The sequence below is a fragment of the Acromyrmex echinatior genome, chromosome 7 (assembly GCF_024713525.1).
Source record: "Acromyrmex echinatior isolate Ae372 chromosome 7, ASM2471352v2, whole genome shotgun sequence".
NCBI lineage: Eukaryota > Metazoa > Arthropoda > Insecta > Hymenoptera > Formicidae > Acromyrmex > Acromyrmex echinatior.
In genome coordinates this window covers 1,035,080-1,052,122 of record NC_141858.1, presented here as the reverse complement: position 1 = coordinate 1,052,122, position 17,043 = coordinate 1,035,080, and the positions used below count along the sequence as shown (strand labels likewise).

The 17,043-nt window shown below is 42.8% G+C and overlaps 7 protein-coding genes across 7 annotated transcripts; 1 reads left to right on the top strand and 6 right to left on the bottom strand.

The window, feature by feature from the left end:
- Positions 1 to 1,582: 1,582 nt before the first annotated feature.
- Positions 1,583 to 4,302, bottom strand: LOC147908921 (uncharacterized). The gene is made up of 2 exons (XM_087407661.1): positions 4,118 to 4,302; positions 1,583 to 4,058 (listed from the first exon to the last, which is right to left on the bottom strand). Exons 1-2 carry the CDS (start codon positions 4,300 to 4,302, stop codon positions 3,509 to 3,511), a joined length of 735 nt encoding a protein of 244 aa, XP_087263787.1. The 3' UTR covers positions 1,583 to 3,508.
- LOC147908920 (uncharacterized) lies at positions 4,193 to 5,119 on the bottom strand. Its single transcript, XM_087407662.1, has one exon. The coding sequence runs from the start codon at positions 5,117 to 5,119 to the stop codon at positions 4,565 to 4,567; it is 555 nt and encodes a 184-aa protein (XP_087263788.1). The 3' UTR covers positions 4,193 to 4,564.
- On the bottom strand, positions 5,048 to 6,742 carry LOC147908919 (uncharacterized). Its single transcript, XM_087407657.1, has one exon. It carries the CDS (start codon positions 6,380 to 6,382, stop codon positions 5,183 to 5,185), a length of 1,200 nt encoding a protein of 399 aa, XP_087263783.1. The 5' UTR covers positions 6,383 to 6,742; the 3' UTR covers positions 5,048 to 5,182.
- Positions 6,743 to 7,195: 453 nt separating this feature from the next.
- LOC147908918 (uncharacterized) lies at positions 7,196 to 9,097 on the bottom strand. Its single transcript, XM_087407659.1, has one exon. The coding sequence runs from the start codon at positions 8,474 to 8,476 to the stop codon at positions 7,409 to 7,411; it is 1,068 nt and encodes a 355-aa protein (XP_087263785.1). The 5' UTR covers positions 8,477 to 9,097; the 3' UTR covers positions 7,196 to 7,408.
- A 606-nt stretch (positions 9,098 to 9,703) lies between these two features.
- On the top strand, positions 9,704 to 10,715 carry LOC105144948 (uncharacterized). The gene has a single exon (XM_087407660.1). It carries the CDS (start codon positions 9,706 to 9,708, stop codon positions 10,612 to 10,614), a length of 909 nt encoding a protein of 302 aa, XP_087263786.1. The 5' UTR covers positions 9,704 to 9,705; the 3' UTR covers positions 10,615 to 10,715.
- Positions 10,716 to 12,000: 1,285 nt separating this feature from the next.
- On the bottom strand, positions 12,001 to 13,350 carry LOC147908917 (uncharacterized). The gene has a single exon (XM_087407656.1). The coding sequence runs from the start codon at positions 13,348 to 13,350 to the stop codon at positions 12,007 to 12,009; it is 1,344 nt and encodes a 447-aa protein (XP_087263782.1). The 3' UTR covers positions 12,001 to 12,006.
- A 729-nt stretch (positions 13,351 to 14,079) lies between these two features.
- Positions 14,080 to 17,043, bottom strand: LOC147908916 (uncharacterized). Its single transcript, XM_087407655.1, has 2 exons — positions 14,679 to 17,043; positions 14,080 to 14,593 (listed from the first exon to the last, which is right to left on the bottom strand). Exons 1-2 carry the CDS (start codon positions 15,623 to 15,625, stop codon positions 14,080 to 14,082), a joined length of 1,461 nt encoding a protein of 486 aa, XP_087263781.1. The 5' UTR covers positions 15,626 to 17,043.

Below are 17,043 nucleotides of genomic sequence, written 5' to 3'. Positions count from 1 at the left end.
CCACTCGAGAATATAGCCTGTCGGTGAATTTAACGCGATAATCGTAACGTTAAAATTTTGTATATTGTCAACCCATCGAAAATCAGTGTAAGATAATGGTTGACACATTGCTCAACCGTACAGATTGTTAACATCATAGTACGATGATGGTTTTAATGGATCATATGACGATATGTATTTGTTGTTGGTTCCCGCGTACCTGTTTGAACACTGGCTCAGACTATTGCGTATTCCGCGCTCCATAAACATTACCATGTCAATGTCTGTGAGCAGTTTCAAATGATACACCGTGCTTTAATATGGCATCCCACGGATGTTCGGATGATGTAATAGTACGCGGGTCGATCCTGTAACTTGCGACGCAATTATTATGGAAATTTTCTAAAACGTCGGCCAACAACAAAACATCTGTTTTCAGTTAATAAGTTATATTTATCGAGCGTTTGGATGGAGAACCGCTGTCACACATTGACGGTGTGCGCGTAATCGTTCTCAGATACGTGTCTTACGTTAATGAATTATACAACGATTCACGAGGCGGTAAACACAGCTCCTCCAACTTTTCGGCGCAGTCAATGTACTCGTACGAAAAAATGCCTTTCGTGTCAAAAGATTAAAATTTTCTTCTGACAAATTGGAAAATTCGCGTTGCAGTGTCCGTAGTTTACCTTTACTAAGAAAGATGCCAATTTGTCCAAACTAGAAGCAAAAAATCTATGTAAATCGATGAAACGTAAGTGTTTGCAATTGTTTTTATCGTTTTTAGTACTATCGACATGTTTAGTAAATGATTATATTTTTCTTTAGTTATCGATTAAAGATCAACGTGTCCTTCGTACGCGGTGGCAATTTCCTAGATGATGAAATAAGCGTCGTAATCGGATAAATTATGAAACGTTACGGGTTTGAAACGCATCCTTATAATTTTTTTTGCAGTTTGAATGCGCGGGACCCTGTATCTCCTCGTAAGATGGCAATGATTGCGCACTCGCGTATTGTCTTTCGCGAACGGTTTCTCACACATGTGGCAGTGCGTAGCGTTGTTGAATTTTTGCCAATTATCTCGCGTGAAATCTGCCTTGGGTACGTTAGCTGAAATTACAGACTGTACACTGTGCGCCAAATTTCTGAATTCTTCCCCAAATCACGCTCTAAGTCTTTATCGCGGCGAAAATGATACATGAATAAAGTATTGTCATAGGAACAATGCGTAATACCCGATGCTAAACACTTTGATGATGATATATGTATGTATACGTAGTCGATTCAGGATTCTTATCCATTTTTTCTAATGTGCACTCTAAATCGACGTAGACAACGAATAGGACACGCTTCTTCCTGCAATAGTTGGCGAAGCTCAGCTATTTTTCGTCTTCGCTTGGTAGTCTGATTACGTAATTATTCTGTTTTCTACAGTCCTCGCTGTAGATTTCCAATTTTGCACTCGAGCTGAAGTAGTACAGACATTTGAAAAAAAAATCGCACATTTATTATCATTATTATTATTGTTATTATTATTATTTCACATACTTATCGCAGGAATTTCTTATGTTCTTTTTTTATTAATTTGTGAGCTGACTAATGGAGAGATAGATTCTTAATGAATGCAAAATGTTTCACGTTGTCATCCTCCACGTACAAGAAATTTACGGGCTTGCTCCTTTTTCGGTGAGTCATATCGATACGATCCCCGTCTCATTGGTATAGACGTTGACGGAAATGACGATGTTGTCATTCAAAGTTTTAAATTTCTTAATTTGACTCAACATCATTGAAAAGTCAATGTCCGCGAGATTTAGAACCGATGTATAATGCGGATACGAAATTTCCCGTTCCACATTTTTTTGAGCCGGGTGTAGAGCGGCAATAACAGACCATGTGAAACATGTATTGTCCGTCGAACGCACACTGATTACCGCTCTCTTTAGCATAATTTTTCATGGAAGTTTGATGTATCTCGCGCGCAGAGGATTGTGTTTGTTCGCATTCATCGTCAAATTTAGTATTCGCGATAATGTCCATCCGCTATCGCGTTCCTGAAACTCTTCCAGCGATGCTAGAGTAGGCTCGACGACACATATCACTTGCGCAAATCGATGTATCGAAAGACTTCGAAGTTCCGAGAGGCGATACTTTTATTCACGCGTTTATCATCCGGCACGAACTTACCATTGAACACTGTTTATTTTTATAGAGTCATATTTTATAGAGTTATAATACATTACACTATGCATGCTCGAGCACAATTTCGCTCGCATCTTCGAAGAATCGGCGAGGCTCGAGATGTTTAGAGTTTATCACCGCGCCCGTCAGAATATGGCTTCCGAACGCCGTTTCGATTTCGCGCCAATGGAGTTCGTATCCGGCGCGTACGAATATTGCGCACACAGATTCCTTCAGACCTTTGAACCAGGCGATACATGCGATCAATGATTGCCTATTACCGATCGATAATCGTGGGCGTTAGTAGATATACTAGGCGGGTTCTAAGCCATGGGGCTAGAGGGGAATGCGGGGTGCGGGGAAGTACTTGTTGGCGCGGGGAATACCTAACGCGGGGGAAAGAGGGTGAAAGGTCTAATCTCCTACACAATAGGGCTCCTACACAATAGGGCTCCTTTTCTTGTTATCAAAATTAGACCATGTTTTTCTTTAAAAATGCATTGATAATAAAGGTTTGAATTTGACCATGACATATTTTTCTTTTCTTTAAAAATGTATCGATAATAAAGGCTTGCATGTTAGAGAAAGATAGAGCGCGCGTGCTATAAGTGAAGAAAGGATGGAAGAATTAATAGAGTACGAGTTTCTTTTGTATGATACAGTTTTCCAATTTTTATGATTTTTTCCTGGCGCGTCGAGGCAAAGGATGGGAAGTAAAAGACAATACACATGAAATAAGGCGAACAAAAAATGTTTTATTTACATCTTATTACATCGGTTTTCGTACTTATTAAAAACTAAAGCTAATAGTTCGCAATCGATGAGCTGATGCCCATTGAAGATGTCGCTATCACATATAATGTTCTCAGATGCGATGTTGGAGAATCGCTTATAATAAAGACTTGCATGTTAGAGAAAGATAGAGCGCGCGTGCTATGAGTGAAGAAAGGATGGAAGAATTAATAGAGTACGAGTTTCTTTTGTATGATACAGTTTTCCAATTTTTATGGTTTTTCCTGGCGCGTCGAGGCAAAGGATGGGAAGTAAAAGACAATACACATGAAATAAGGCGAACAAAAATGTTTTATTTACATCTTATTACATCGGTTTTCGTACTTATTAAAAACTAAAGCTAATAGTTCGCAATCGATGAAAGGCTTGCATGTTAGAGAAAGATAGAGCGCGCGTGCTACGAGTGAAGAAAGGATGGAAGAATTAATAGAGTATGAGTTTCTTTTGTATGATACAGTTTTTTCAATTTTTATGGTTTTTCCTGGCGCGTCGAGGCAAAGGATGGGAAGTAAAAGACAATACACATGAAATAAGGCGAACAAAAATGTTTTATTTACATCTTATTACATCGGTTTTCATACTTATTAAAAACTAAAGCTAACAATTCACAATCAATGAGCTGCTGTCCATTGAAAATGTCGCTATCACATATAATGTTCTCAGATGCGATGTTGGAGAATCGCGTATACTTGGTATCTACCATATCGATGAGTCGAGCTAATCGTTCGAATGTTACATCGACACACCCATTAAAGTCAAACATACGGCGTAGCGTCGTTTCGGTCATCATAATGCGTACCGATGAAGAATCGAGACGTACGACCGTAGCATAGTTCAGCATGAAAACACTGATGATTAGCGGTCCAACGCTTATAAAATTATCCTTGTATTTATTTCGAAACAGCTTATAAATATTTCCTCGCTGCTCGTAGAGACTCTTCCATGTTTCGAGAGATAGCGATAATTCGTGTCCGCGATGATCTCCAAGGACGATCTCCACGTAACTCGGTGGGCCAACGTTGATTCCAATTTCTAAAAATTTGTAGCCCGTATTCGTCAGATCGTAACGTCTGCTCAGTAAACGCACTGCACGATGCTCCGTACTGTGTACATACATAATGTTAAAAAACGTTTCTTTTATGTATAGAACGTTGGAACTTACATGTTATATTCCTTCTTCACATCACACGATGCACTGTTCTCTTTAGCGTACATTTTTTTTTTTTTTTTTCGACCGTTCGTATAAGCGGGTATCGTAAGACTGACTGCATCCGTGTAAATGGTAATACTTCTGGAGTCGATGAGAGAAGATAGGTTCTCCCCCTCTTTTCCAAAAATTTCGAACATGTTGCGACACGTTTTATCAAGTCTTTCTACATATTTTCTTTATCACGAATTTATACATACGTTTATACATACATTTATACACACACACATACATACATACATACGTTTATACATATGTTTATACATACGTTTATACATATGTTTATACATACGTTTATGCATACATACATACATACATACGTTTATACATACGTTTATACACACATACGTTTATACATACGTACATATGTTTATACACACATACGTACGTTTATACATACGTTTATACATTACAAAGGAAGGGAAAAGAAATACATAATAAATATGTTAATGTATTTTTATTTAAAAAATTCTTTTGCAACCACCAGTTATATATTTTCAAAACATTTTGTAACGCGCAATTCTTAACATGTTGTCCACATCGTATAATATTAGTAACATCTAGATTAGATAAAGATTCCATGTCTTCGTAAACTGCATCCAGGGTCTCAATGTAAATACGTTCTCGCTCATCGTCCAAAAGCAAGTTCCACAGCCACGTTCGTTTTTTGCGTCCCTTAACGTACACGATAGCATCATCTTCAAATACAGCTGCTGTGATCAGACGTTTCGCCTCATTGTACGGGATCGTCCCGTCTTCCCATTGCAATCCATGGTGATAAGCAATCAACCAGGAGGCGCAAAACCTGTCGGATCTTGTCAAAAGTTTCCATGGCACAGGACTCGTAAAAATGTAATGCGTGAGAACGGTCCCCTGTTTCAACACCGCCACTTCCTTCACGATAAATTTCTTATTAACGATGAATCCTTGCAGATCCACGAACGTTGGCATGAGCATGTTGTCGAGAAGACTGCAGTCGATTGTGGTCGTATCGTAGATCTTATCGTGTTAGAGGTGCACTTAGGTGATTTTGCGCACAACGTTGGTCAATGGATTATACTGAATCACGCGATCGTGTATGATGAGACAATAGGCTGTTGTATTTGCAGGTACATCCTCTTTACATTCAAAGTCTAATCGCACGTCCACGGTGCCACTCTTGATTGATTCGTTCTGTCGAGAGCAATCAATGATCACGAATGGACCATAACGTAAAAAAGTTGTAAAGGTGAGACTCGGCTCGAGATACTCGTATCCGTAGTAGCCCTTGCAGAAACGCGCGTACAATTCGTACAGAATCGCACATCTGTTTTTGTCAAAATCCAGATTCAAGTCATCGTACGGATAACATTCCGAATTCAGGTAAAGTTTCGCATTGGTTAATTTGCAATCATCGAATCGACTTACATCCTCGGACATGATGTTTTTTCGACCTGTTTGCATAGCGAAAATAACGTAGCGCGGCTTCTCGAGCTGAGTAGCCGTCTTGATGGCCCACGAATGTTTGGTTGTGCTCTGCAAGAGTGGAAATTCGTACAAATCCCACGAGCGAAAAGCCATGCTCAGATATCGTCCGCTCTCCAAAGCGCGCAACATCGACAACTTATTTATCTCGCTCAATAACACATGCGGCATTCGCCACTGTACTTTGAATAATTCGAGCGTTGGCTCTACCACCGGATCTCCCGTCAGACAATTGTTGTCGTTGCGCGCTCGTATTAAAATCAACTCATGACGAGCGTTAATCACCACGCGTTTGTAATCTTCGCAAAATCCCAGCAGTACGTAGAGCGGTACACAGAAATTAAAATATCCGGTTGCAGTAGTCTGCGCATCCCAGCCGGCATTCCGTAGAATCACGCTTCTGTCGGATGACACTGTTACATAGTTTTTGAGCGTGCTAGTTATACCCACATTTCTATTACGATCAATCTCCACACCATTGAGTTCATATCGAATCTCATCGAATATGAACGCGACACAATTATTTGCCAATGCCACATGAGCATCTTGGACAGCTTTGTTCTTCGTCAGTTTTCCCTCGACATATAGAAAGCTTTCGTACGGCAGTGTGTACAGATCCTGTTGCTGTATAGGTATTCTTATTTCGTCACTGTACCCAAATGTTGTATTAGCGAACGGATTGTACGTGTGAGTCTCAATCTTGACGATGCGATCGTCAAAGATCGGCTCATCTTTAATGTTTAAGATATCAGTCATCTTAAAAGTTGCGCACCACGAATCCCAAAGATTGTAAAAATTTAACGTTCGACGCACTGAGCTTCTTCTTGCTGACGCAGTTGGATGAGCAAGCGTTATCGAGCGGTGATGTTACCAGCTTTGTAAAGAATGCGTTATCTCTCTGCGTGCGCTCCGCTCCGTTCAATACGAGCATCTCACGCTCGCTGTCGCTGTCGCACGTGCAATCTGACGGTGATCTCCTCTCCGCGAAAATCGAGCAATCGTCCGTTCTGGTCGACGACGCGTATCGTTAAATCCGTAATGCTCCGTACCGTGATCGGCAGGTAAATGATCTGCGTAGGCCTCTCCGATATCTTATATCCTGGTGGCACGCTCGGTGAAAATTCGTGTATCGTGTGCTTTTGCCGTTGCTGTACGCGCCCGCGGTCACGTTACACTCTACGCGGATAACGTTTACATTCATTATGTTGATCGACATGTTCGATTCGTGCCATCTTCGCGGTTGCAGCATACGCTTCGACGAGAATCCCAGCAGCGATCCAATGCTGTTGGGCTTGCCAAAGTTTATTCTGTATGTACATTTAATCTCGCATCTCATCGTGTTGTAGTTTGCGCGGAGCGTAATCGGGTATTCTCCACCCTCACAATTATCATCAGTGTCATTGTTGTTGATGCTGTTGTTGTTGCTGTTATTGTTGTTGTTGTTTTTGTTGTCATCATGCACTACGTCAATGGTTTCAAGTGCGTTGCGGTGCAAATGTCTCCGTAAAATCATACGTTTCAAAAATTCATTTATGTCTCGCACTTCGTACGAACCTTCGGGAATTGTAATTTTTGCATCGTCTTTGCCAAAATAAAATTTATTGTTCGATTCGTTTACATTCGGTATCGTGTGATAAGTCTCAAAAATCACCAGACCGAGCTCGTAATCGCCGTCACTCAAATCTATGGAGGGAAAGTAGTTCGCCGCGAGGACGGTGCTCTTCCCGCTCAGCGTAAGTGTCAGCGACATGACGGAAACAGCGTTCGACTAATACTGAGATTTTACAGCACCTCGTCGAGCTTTTTAAATTCACGCGCGTCTACCGTTTGTAGAAACTGCAGACACATTTGACCGCAGAAGCTCTGATTGTACGTCTGATAGGACGTACGATTGTACTCTATCGTCGTAGCACCGTTCTCGAAATATCGCACTAGTTCCTTGGGCGGTCGAAGATTACCGAAACTGTCAAAGTATATGACGTGGTTGTTCCTCTTGGCGTATGCTACCCAGTGAGTACCCGGCCCGGTCGCATCGTCCAGATTCACAATACCGCTTTCGTTTCGGTGCACCCCGCTCGTCGGTAAAGCGTTACGCATGAAGACACCTCTAAAGTATGGTACGCGCATACGTCTCGCGAGCACGTCCAATTGCACGTTGGTAGTTGCACCCGAGGGCATTTTTATCGTCTTTTTGGCGTTTTTTTTTTTCTTCGCTGCTACACCCTGTCCGCGTTTATAGGGGCCGAGATATAGTCCGCGTCCATATTTGTACGGAGCGAGATACAGACCGCGGCCCTGTTCCATCGCGCGGTCGTGACGTTGCAGCTCCTCGAGCTGACGTCGCGCGGCTTTGCTATCGTTTACCGCTTTCGCCACGCTGGCCGCTCCACCAATCAAGGACCCGAGCGCGCCCAACATTGGTAGAAAAGGTAATGCACCACCTCGTTTTGCCGTTGGAAGTATCCGCTTTTTCGTTGTCTTCTTCCTCGTTGTCATCTTCTTTTTTGATTTCATGCCCATGCCGATCTTGGTCTTGGCTTTCATCGCTGCCCAAACGGCAGCAGCGGCAGCTCTCTCGCTCAGAGCCGAATCTCTCGCGGTGACACGTTTCCGCGCCTCCTTGGCGAGTACTTTGTCTGCCGCGTGTCTATCGGTGAGATCGTTGCTTCGAGAATATGCAATGTCGTGTTCTCGGCACGCCGCGTCCAGCGGATTTATGCCCACGTCACCTCTGGCTAATCGCTTCGTAAGCCGAGTGCCCGGGCCGCAAAACTGGTAGCCCGGAATATGTAACTCGAAAGGAAGCGCGTTTATCGTTCGATTCAACAGACTGCCGCCCGACGCTGACATTCGTTACAGTCCTTTATCTTAGGTGCGGGACCGTCGATGTGCGTCCTCTGCCACGGCTGATTGTAGTGCTCGTCGCAGCGACGATACGTTTGAACCTCCGAATCCGCCTTCACGTGTTCCGGAAGCTTGTCCCACACGTAGTCGATATAGTCACCGTACACGCGTAAGAGTACAACCTTCGGTATATACTGCAGCTGCTCAGCGTTCAAGTCCTGAATGTCGAAAGGATGACACAGCATGAGATACATTTTGCTACTGCGCGACTCGTAAATTCGCGCGCCTTTAAATAGTCGTTCGAGAGCGCGTAGCCTTAGTGTGAGCATGAAATTCGTGCCGTAACCGTTGTCGATACGCGTCACGAACTGTGACGCGAAATCGCAAATGATGGGAGGCAGCGTGGAGAAGCGCAAGCACGGCGAAATGCTGCCGAGTACTATACGCGCGATCATTTGCGGCCCATCGAATTGTGGTAAAACCAACGTTCTCATAAGCTTACTCGAGAGCTCGAATGGCGTGCGTTTCGAAAACGTGTACGTCTACTCGAAATCGTTGCAACAGCCAAAGTATCGATATCTCGAAAATTTGTTTACGTCTATTGACGAAATCGGCTATTTTACGTTCTCCAACAACAGCGACATCGTTTCACCGAGCGAGGCGCATCCAAATTCTATCTTTATCTTTGATGACGTGGCATGTGACAAGCAGGATGCGGTGAGAGAATACTTTTCGATGGGTCGCCACGCGAACGTCGACTGCTTCTATCTCTGTCAGACATACGCGAGGATACCTAAACATCTGATACGTGACAACGCGAACCTGCTGATCCTGTTCAAACAGGACGGTACCAACTTGAAACACGTTTACAACGATCATGTGAATACTGACATGTCGTACGATGAATTTTTCACGTTGTGCCGCGACTGTTGGCAGCAAAAATATGGATTTCTAGTGATAGACAAAGACAGTAAGCTCACAAACGGACGATATAGAAAAGGATTTAACGAGTTCGCGATATCGTAACGTGACCAGTCGTTACCGATACTTAGCCAGAGACGAACATGGCGAATGTGCGCGAGCGTGAAAAAATCGCGAGGGAGATCGAGAAGACGAGTGAGTCGATCCGCAAGAAACATCGCGCTCTGAAAACCGGTAGAATCGAGGAGGGCATCGCGTTGGACAGACATTTTAAACCTCTTATCGAACCGTTGTGACTTTTCGTCAACCCCAGCATGCGCGCTACAAAAAGAGAGTCGCACGACGAAGATGCAACGTCTGCCTCTAAACGTGAGAGGAAGGATGAAGAGGAACAAGAGAAGGAGGAGGCAGAAGAAGCGAATGAGACGTTCGAGCGTTCCACGACTCTGCATAAATCCAATGATCGATCGCACGATCGCGCACAGTCGATAACCTCCACACCATGTGTCAAAATCGTACCGACGATAGAGCCGTTGGAGAATGTTTTCGAAACGACGGAAGACTCGCTAGCGACGAAGATTCAAAATCAGCTGCAAACGTCGGAAGGTCGAGAGGCGTTACGAGCCGGCTTGGGCCCACTGGGGCAAAAGTATGTCGAGGCTGCCCTGAGGGAAGTGCAAGATAAAGAGAGCGGTATAGATCACGTGTACGGCATTTACCTACACAAGGATGGACTGATGTTTGGCAATAAACGTTTCGATGTGGATGACGCGGACAACATAATTATCGATGGCGTACGATACGCCGGTACACCTGGTCTTTACGAGTTGATTTTCAAGAGAATTCCCGACGATACTCTCTACACGGAAGACGATATGCACAAATACAAGAGCATGCGGTTGGTGACGAACGCGCACAAACACAAGTACCATTCGCAGGGTCGATTATTGAGCAACAGGGGATACAAGTACAAACATGTAATCGCACCGTTGATGTCGATCATACCCAAGAAACAGAAGAAGAAATCTGGAAAGGGATTACCTCATGCAATGATGACATTGAATGATAACGCGATCGATTACGAGCACTGGGATGATCCCAACGAGCTGGTGGATCGTCTACGATTGCTCGACGCTTCGCACCGAGCAGGCAACAACGCTCACAACAACGAGATGCTGTCGATCATCGAGGAACTTCGCGAAGCTGGTCTTATTATAAATTAAATCGCATAGCAATGAAACGATTCAGTTGAGTAACATCAGCGAGAAAAAATACATTATTTTCTCGTACTCAGTGTATTACACGTCGAATCATGAAAAAGAAATCTGAGAAAAAGAGAGAGAAAATTAGCTCCGAGAGACGTCAACTCGTTGAGGAATTGCACGCTCCTGCGAGAAGAAATTTTCCGCGTAGGCGCGTCATAGTTCGGGGATACGACGATCTGTGGCAGGCTGATGTCGTTGAGATGCGTCCGTACTCAGGTTTCAACAGAGGCCACCATTACATACTCACCGTCATCGATGTGTTGAGCAAATACGCGTGGGCCGTACCACTCAAGAGCAAGGGTGGAAGCGAGACGGCTAACGCTATCGCTGAGATCGTTCGAAAGAGTAGAAGATGTCCAAAAAATTTACAAACGGATATGGGGAAAGAGTTTTACAACGCTGATGTGCAGAAAATCTTGAAAAAGCATGTTAATCACTATTCCACGTATTCGACGTTGAAAGCGTCAGTAGTCGAGCGGTTCAATCGCACGCTTAAGAATGATATGTGGAAGATGTTTACGCTCAACGGTAATTATAAGTGGGTCGACGAGCTGCCGCGTCTCCTGTCAGATTACAACGCGCGCAAGCATCGCACCATCGGCATGCGACCCGCCGAAGTAACTCCCGCGATCGCCGAAAGGCTCTTGGACACGGTGTACAGCGCGATAAAGATCGCGGGTCCTGCAAAATTCAAAATAGGCGATTCGGTACGCGTGAGCAAGTACAAAACGATTTTTGAGAAGGGTTACACGTCAAATTGGACCACCGAAATGTTTACGATCGTTAAGGTGCAGCGTACCAATCCTGTAACCTATAGTTACTCGAGGATTATTGTGGAAAATCCGTCGCTGGAGCGTTCTACGAGTATGAGTTGCATCGCGCTACTCATCCAGACGTGTATCTCGTGGAGAAAGTACTGCGCAGGAAGGGAGACAAGGTGTACGTCAAGTGGCTGGGATTCGATGAATCACACAATTCATGGATACACAAAAATAATATTATTTGATAAAAATTTTGATTCATGTATTTTATTTCTACATATAAAAAAATATCAATATAAGTATATAAACTAAGTATATTTTTTATTACTTCCCATTCATCTTCGTTTTTGCAGTATACAGATATAAAATACGTATATAAATGTATGATACATGAAAATGAAAATAATAGTAATACATAATAAATGATACTACATAAATCGTAATAGTAATACTTATATAAATGTAAGAAAAAAATGCATTACGTGTAAATTATAATGATAATAGTAACATGTACACTGTATGAAAACGTAGAAAAAAACATAATAGTGATATAAATGTTGACACACACACACACACACACACACACATATTACAAAGGTATCTGCCAATGCCCCCACGGTAACGTCTCCGTCGAGTCTGGTACGATGTATCGTTTGTCATCGTATGGACTCAGAGCGATTTTCGATTCGGATATTGTGTACACATCGTGCAGTTTAGATCGTATACACGATTGACGACGGGTCATTTCAATCTCTTCATTCAAACACCGCGTGTAATCGTCGAACGTTATCGTTCGCGCTATGATGTTACCCTTTACGCCTTTCGCTTTTTTAGTTTCTCTCTTGCCATTCACCCTCACCGCGTACATCTTCGCTCTGAGACCAACGAATTCGGTCATTATCACACCGTTATTTTCGTCTTTCATCAGACCAGGTACTTTTTTGTTCGCGAGAGGCATACCGTACGCGTTGTCCATCGGATAATCACTCGTGTCGAATCTAGCGATATCACGTTTCATAGTCTCGTAAACGTTCTCGCACTCGACGTTGTATACAAGACTGTCCGTGTCGGTGTACATAATTTTACATTTGTCGCGAAATAGTGGTAACATATACTCGTGATGAAATTCGTACAAGCAGACTTTCGATATGTCGAGTATACACATACCCACGTAAATCGGCTTGTTGAACTTCACCTCGAGTTTGCGCAGTTCGACGGCGATTAAATTTTCCGCAAAGATGCTACGGCTGTGGAAATTCGGTTTTGCGATCATTGTCTCCGCACCGTACCGTCCGTCCCATTTTGTTAATAATTTTACGTCAACGTGATTGCGCACATTCTCCATAGTTTTACCGAATACCGCGTTGTTCATTAATTTATATAAATTTTTCTCGAAATCATTTTTTGCGCGAATTCTGAAATTTGTATTGAGTTCAATATAATCGCGAAGCCATGGAGATTGCGCGAATTGTAGTACTCGATGAATCTTTGTTACGCGAAGACCGTGACGAGTACATTGCTGTAGGTTGCGGTAGTGGATGACGTAACGCTGTTTATCGTACAGCGTCGCTAAAAGTTTAGCCTCGCGCTTGCCGGGCGGCTTATCGCGCGTCGGACAAAACGGCAGGTCAGTGTGCAGATTGTGTAGATGTTGTGGATACTCGAGATCGACTTCGAGAATGTAACCGATGGATGAATCCAGAGCAATCGCACTCACGTCAAAATTCGCAGCGTCTTCGACCCATCGAAATTCGGCGTATGGCAATGGTTGATACATCGCCCATCCGTATAAATTGTTAACATCGTAGTACATCAAGTACGACGATGGTTTCGATGAGTCGTACGAACGCATGTACTTGTTATTAGCCTGTGCGTATCTACTGGAACATTGACTGAGACCACCGCGTATACCGCGCTCAATGAACATTACCATATCGATCGGTGAGTAACTCGAATCTTATACGCGTATGTTTTAGCATCGCATCCCACGTGAAACCAGGCAATGTATAGTAATGCTCAGGATCGAGACCGTAACTCGCGATACAACTTTCGCGGAAATTTTCGAAAATGTCGGCCAATAACAAGACATCAGTTTTCAAGTACAGATCACTGTACTCGCCGAGCGTTTGAATGGAGAATCGCTTCCAGACGTTCGCGGCGTGAGCGTAATCGCTCTCGGATACTGTATCGCCTGTCAACGAACTGAAAAATAATTCGCGCGGTGGTAAGCGCGTGTCCTGCAATTTTTCGACGCGATCAATGTACTCGTACGGAAAGACACCTTTTCGTGTGAGTAATTCAAATTCTTCATCTGATGTTGGAAATTCGGAACGTACAATTTTTAATTTGTCTCTGCTTAAAAACGATGTCAATTTATCGAGGCTTGCGTTTAGAAATTTTAAAGAATCGATAAATCGTAATTTTATGCAATTTTTCTGAAAATTCTTTTCATTTGTGTCTTTGGTGCTATCGACATTTTTAGTGAATGAAATATATTTTTTCTTTAGTTATCGGTAATAAACTTACATGTCCTTCGAACGCGGTAGCAATTTCTTTAATTATAAAATGCGCGTCGTAGCCTGATAAATTGTGAAAAACGATCGGAATATAAAATGATTTTTTATAATTTAAATTACAATTTGCATGCGCTGGATCACGGAATCTACCGGAGATGGCAATGATCGCGGACCCGCGTATCGTCCGGCGCGAACGGTTTCTCGCAAATATGGCAACGCGTCGTGCTACAGTACGCCTCCAATTGTTCTTTCGACAACGTTTCCATGGGTACGTTGGTGGATACTATATTTTTAACTTGATGCGCCAAATCATTGAGTTGTCGCGCGAACCACGTTATGCAATCTTCATCGCGACGGAACCGATACAATGATAACGCGTCGTTGTATGAACATCGCACGTAGTATCCTATACTAAATACCTCGTGCTGTTGATGCGTGTACGACGACGACGATGCATTTTCCCTTTCAAGTTCCATCTTCCGTAGAACGCACTCCAAATCAGCGTAGACGATGAATGGGGCGCTCTGCTTATTGCAGTGGTTCCCAAATTCGAGCCACTTGTCGTCCACGCTCGGCAGTTTGATAGCGAAGTCGTTCATCTTTTCGCAGTCCATTACGTGCGACTGCAATTTTTCGTTGGTATTGAAGTAGTGCATGCATCTGAAAAAAGAAAAAAAAATTATAACTATTACCATTATTTTATTAATGAGACGGAAAATTATAATAATTTTTCATGTATATTTACCGATCGCAGAAAAATTTCTTGTTCTTTTTTCTACTAATCTGCGAACTCACGAGACGGGATAAGTTTTTTATCCATGCAAAATGTCCAATACCATCGTTGCGTGGATCTTGCACATACAGCATGTTGACGTGTTTCTCCTTCTTTTCATTGGTGAGTCGCAGAGGAAGGACCTGTTTATTCTCGATGCCGTACACGTTGATCGACACCGCGTTCAACCGTTCGAATTTATAAATATCCTTTAAAGTGATTGGAAACTCAATGTTTGCGAGATTTAGTACTGTTGTATAATGTGGATATGACGATTCCCGATTTACATATGTTTCTGCAGGGTATAGAGCGGCGACCACCGACCACGCGAAACATGCATTGTCTGCCGAATGAACACTGATCACTGCCCGTTTCGTCACTATTTCTCGTGGCACTTCGATGTGACATCCCGCGTGCATTGGATTATGTTTATTTACATTCACTATTAAATTAAGGATTCGCGACAATGCCCACCCGCTGTCACGTTCCTGGAATTCTTCAAGCGATGCTAGGATAGGCTCGACGACGTGTCGCTCGTACCACTCGTGCATATCGGTGCAACGATATATTTCGCTGTTCTTTGTAATTATGCTCTTATTGGCACGTTTATCCTTCGTCGCAAACTCGCCATTGAACGCAGTATTCACTTTTGCGCTACCGTGTCTTCCTACTGCGTCTCGCACACGCTCGAACACTATTTCCTTCGCGTCTTCCAAAAACCGTCGCGGCTCAATGTGATTAGAGTTTATCACAGCACCTGTCGATACACGGTTTTCAAACGCGGCGTCGATCTCTCGCCAGATGAGAGATCTTTCGTCGCGATTCGCGTACTCGCCACTCGCGTAGTCGCCACCAATGTGCATGAAACGTTGCTCCAATTGCACTTTTGCACTCGCGAGTCGTGCGATCCTCGTCACCATGGATTGTCTGTGTCCAACGGCGAGACGTGGACGCTTGGCACGACAAAGTTCTTCAAGCTGCTCGATGCACTCGTCACATCGTTGCAGCCACGCGAAATATTCCACCAGAGTAGCGACCCGGTCGCACTGTTCCAACAATTCGCGTACTCGTGATTTTCCATGTCTTTTTTTTTTACAGTCTTTAGATCACACTCTTCTACGGAGCACTTGCATGTGATTCATTCACAATACTATTCGAAATAGTTTTTTTCAATGTGTGCACTGTGGGCACTTATTGCATGGAAATATAAGGTATGTTGGTAGTCTGCAATTTGTGCAAGACTGACCACTTAGCGCGTAAATATGTCCAACATCGTGCTTCCTTATGAGATACAATCTTGCGATATCAGTCTTATTCAAACGTATCATGCATTCTGCACATATACGTAAAGCACCATCCGTCGTTGTATAATAACAATGGATTACACAATGTTTTGTATGGTTGTTCAGTGCACGGATTTCTGATGATGACACAAATCTTTGTATATAATCTGTATCAATCTCGCTCAAATCGCTAGTATAGCCAGCGTCCGATAATGTTTCTTCGTCGGAATCGATCTCTTGATCCATTAGTTCTTCGAAGTTCACTTCTTCGAGTACTTCGAACACTTCGTCTCTGATATGTGCGAACTGTTCCTGATCTGCGTTTCGAATATACTGGACTGCGTTGACTATGTTCGCATGATTAACCATATTATGCTTATCAATAACTGAAGCATCAGTAACTGAAGCGACTGATTCCTTGGTCTTCCAGGACACCACTGTGGTACATCGAGCACTTATGCACTTTTATATATTTCATTATGTCCAATGGACTCCGTCCAAAATTTCTCCGTTTCATGAAAATTTCAACAAAGAAAGGAAAAAAAACAATCGTTAGTACAAAGCATGAACATAAAACTCAAACTTTAACGATCACTGATCTGTGAGTGATAATATTCAAGAAACTTGCCATTAGAAAATCTTCCCAATGATATTGGAAACATAAACAAAAAACGTAGATCCTCAGAATCGTCAGATCTATAATAAAATTTATGAAAAAGATTACAAATCATGTAGAAAAAATCCTATTTACATAGGATCCACATTTAGATTTTGTATTTACTGAACCGATCGTGTATAAATAAAGACTCATATTTTCACTGTATTATACAAAAGAAACTCGTACTCTATTAATTCTTCCATCCTTTCTTCACTCGTAGCACGCGCGCTCTATCTTTCTCTAACATGCAAGCCTTTCATCGATTGCGAACTATTAGCTTTAGTTTTTAATAAGTACGAAAACCGATGTAATAAGATGTAAATAAAACATTTTTGTTCGCCTTATTTCATGTGTATTGTCTTTTACTTCCCATCCTTTGCCTCGACGCGCCAGGAAA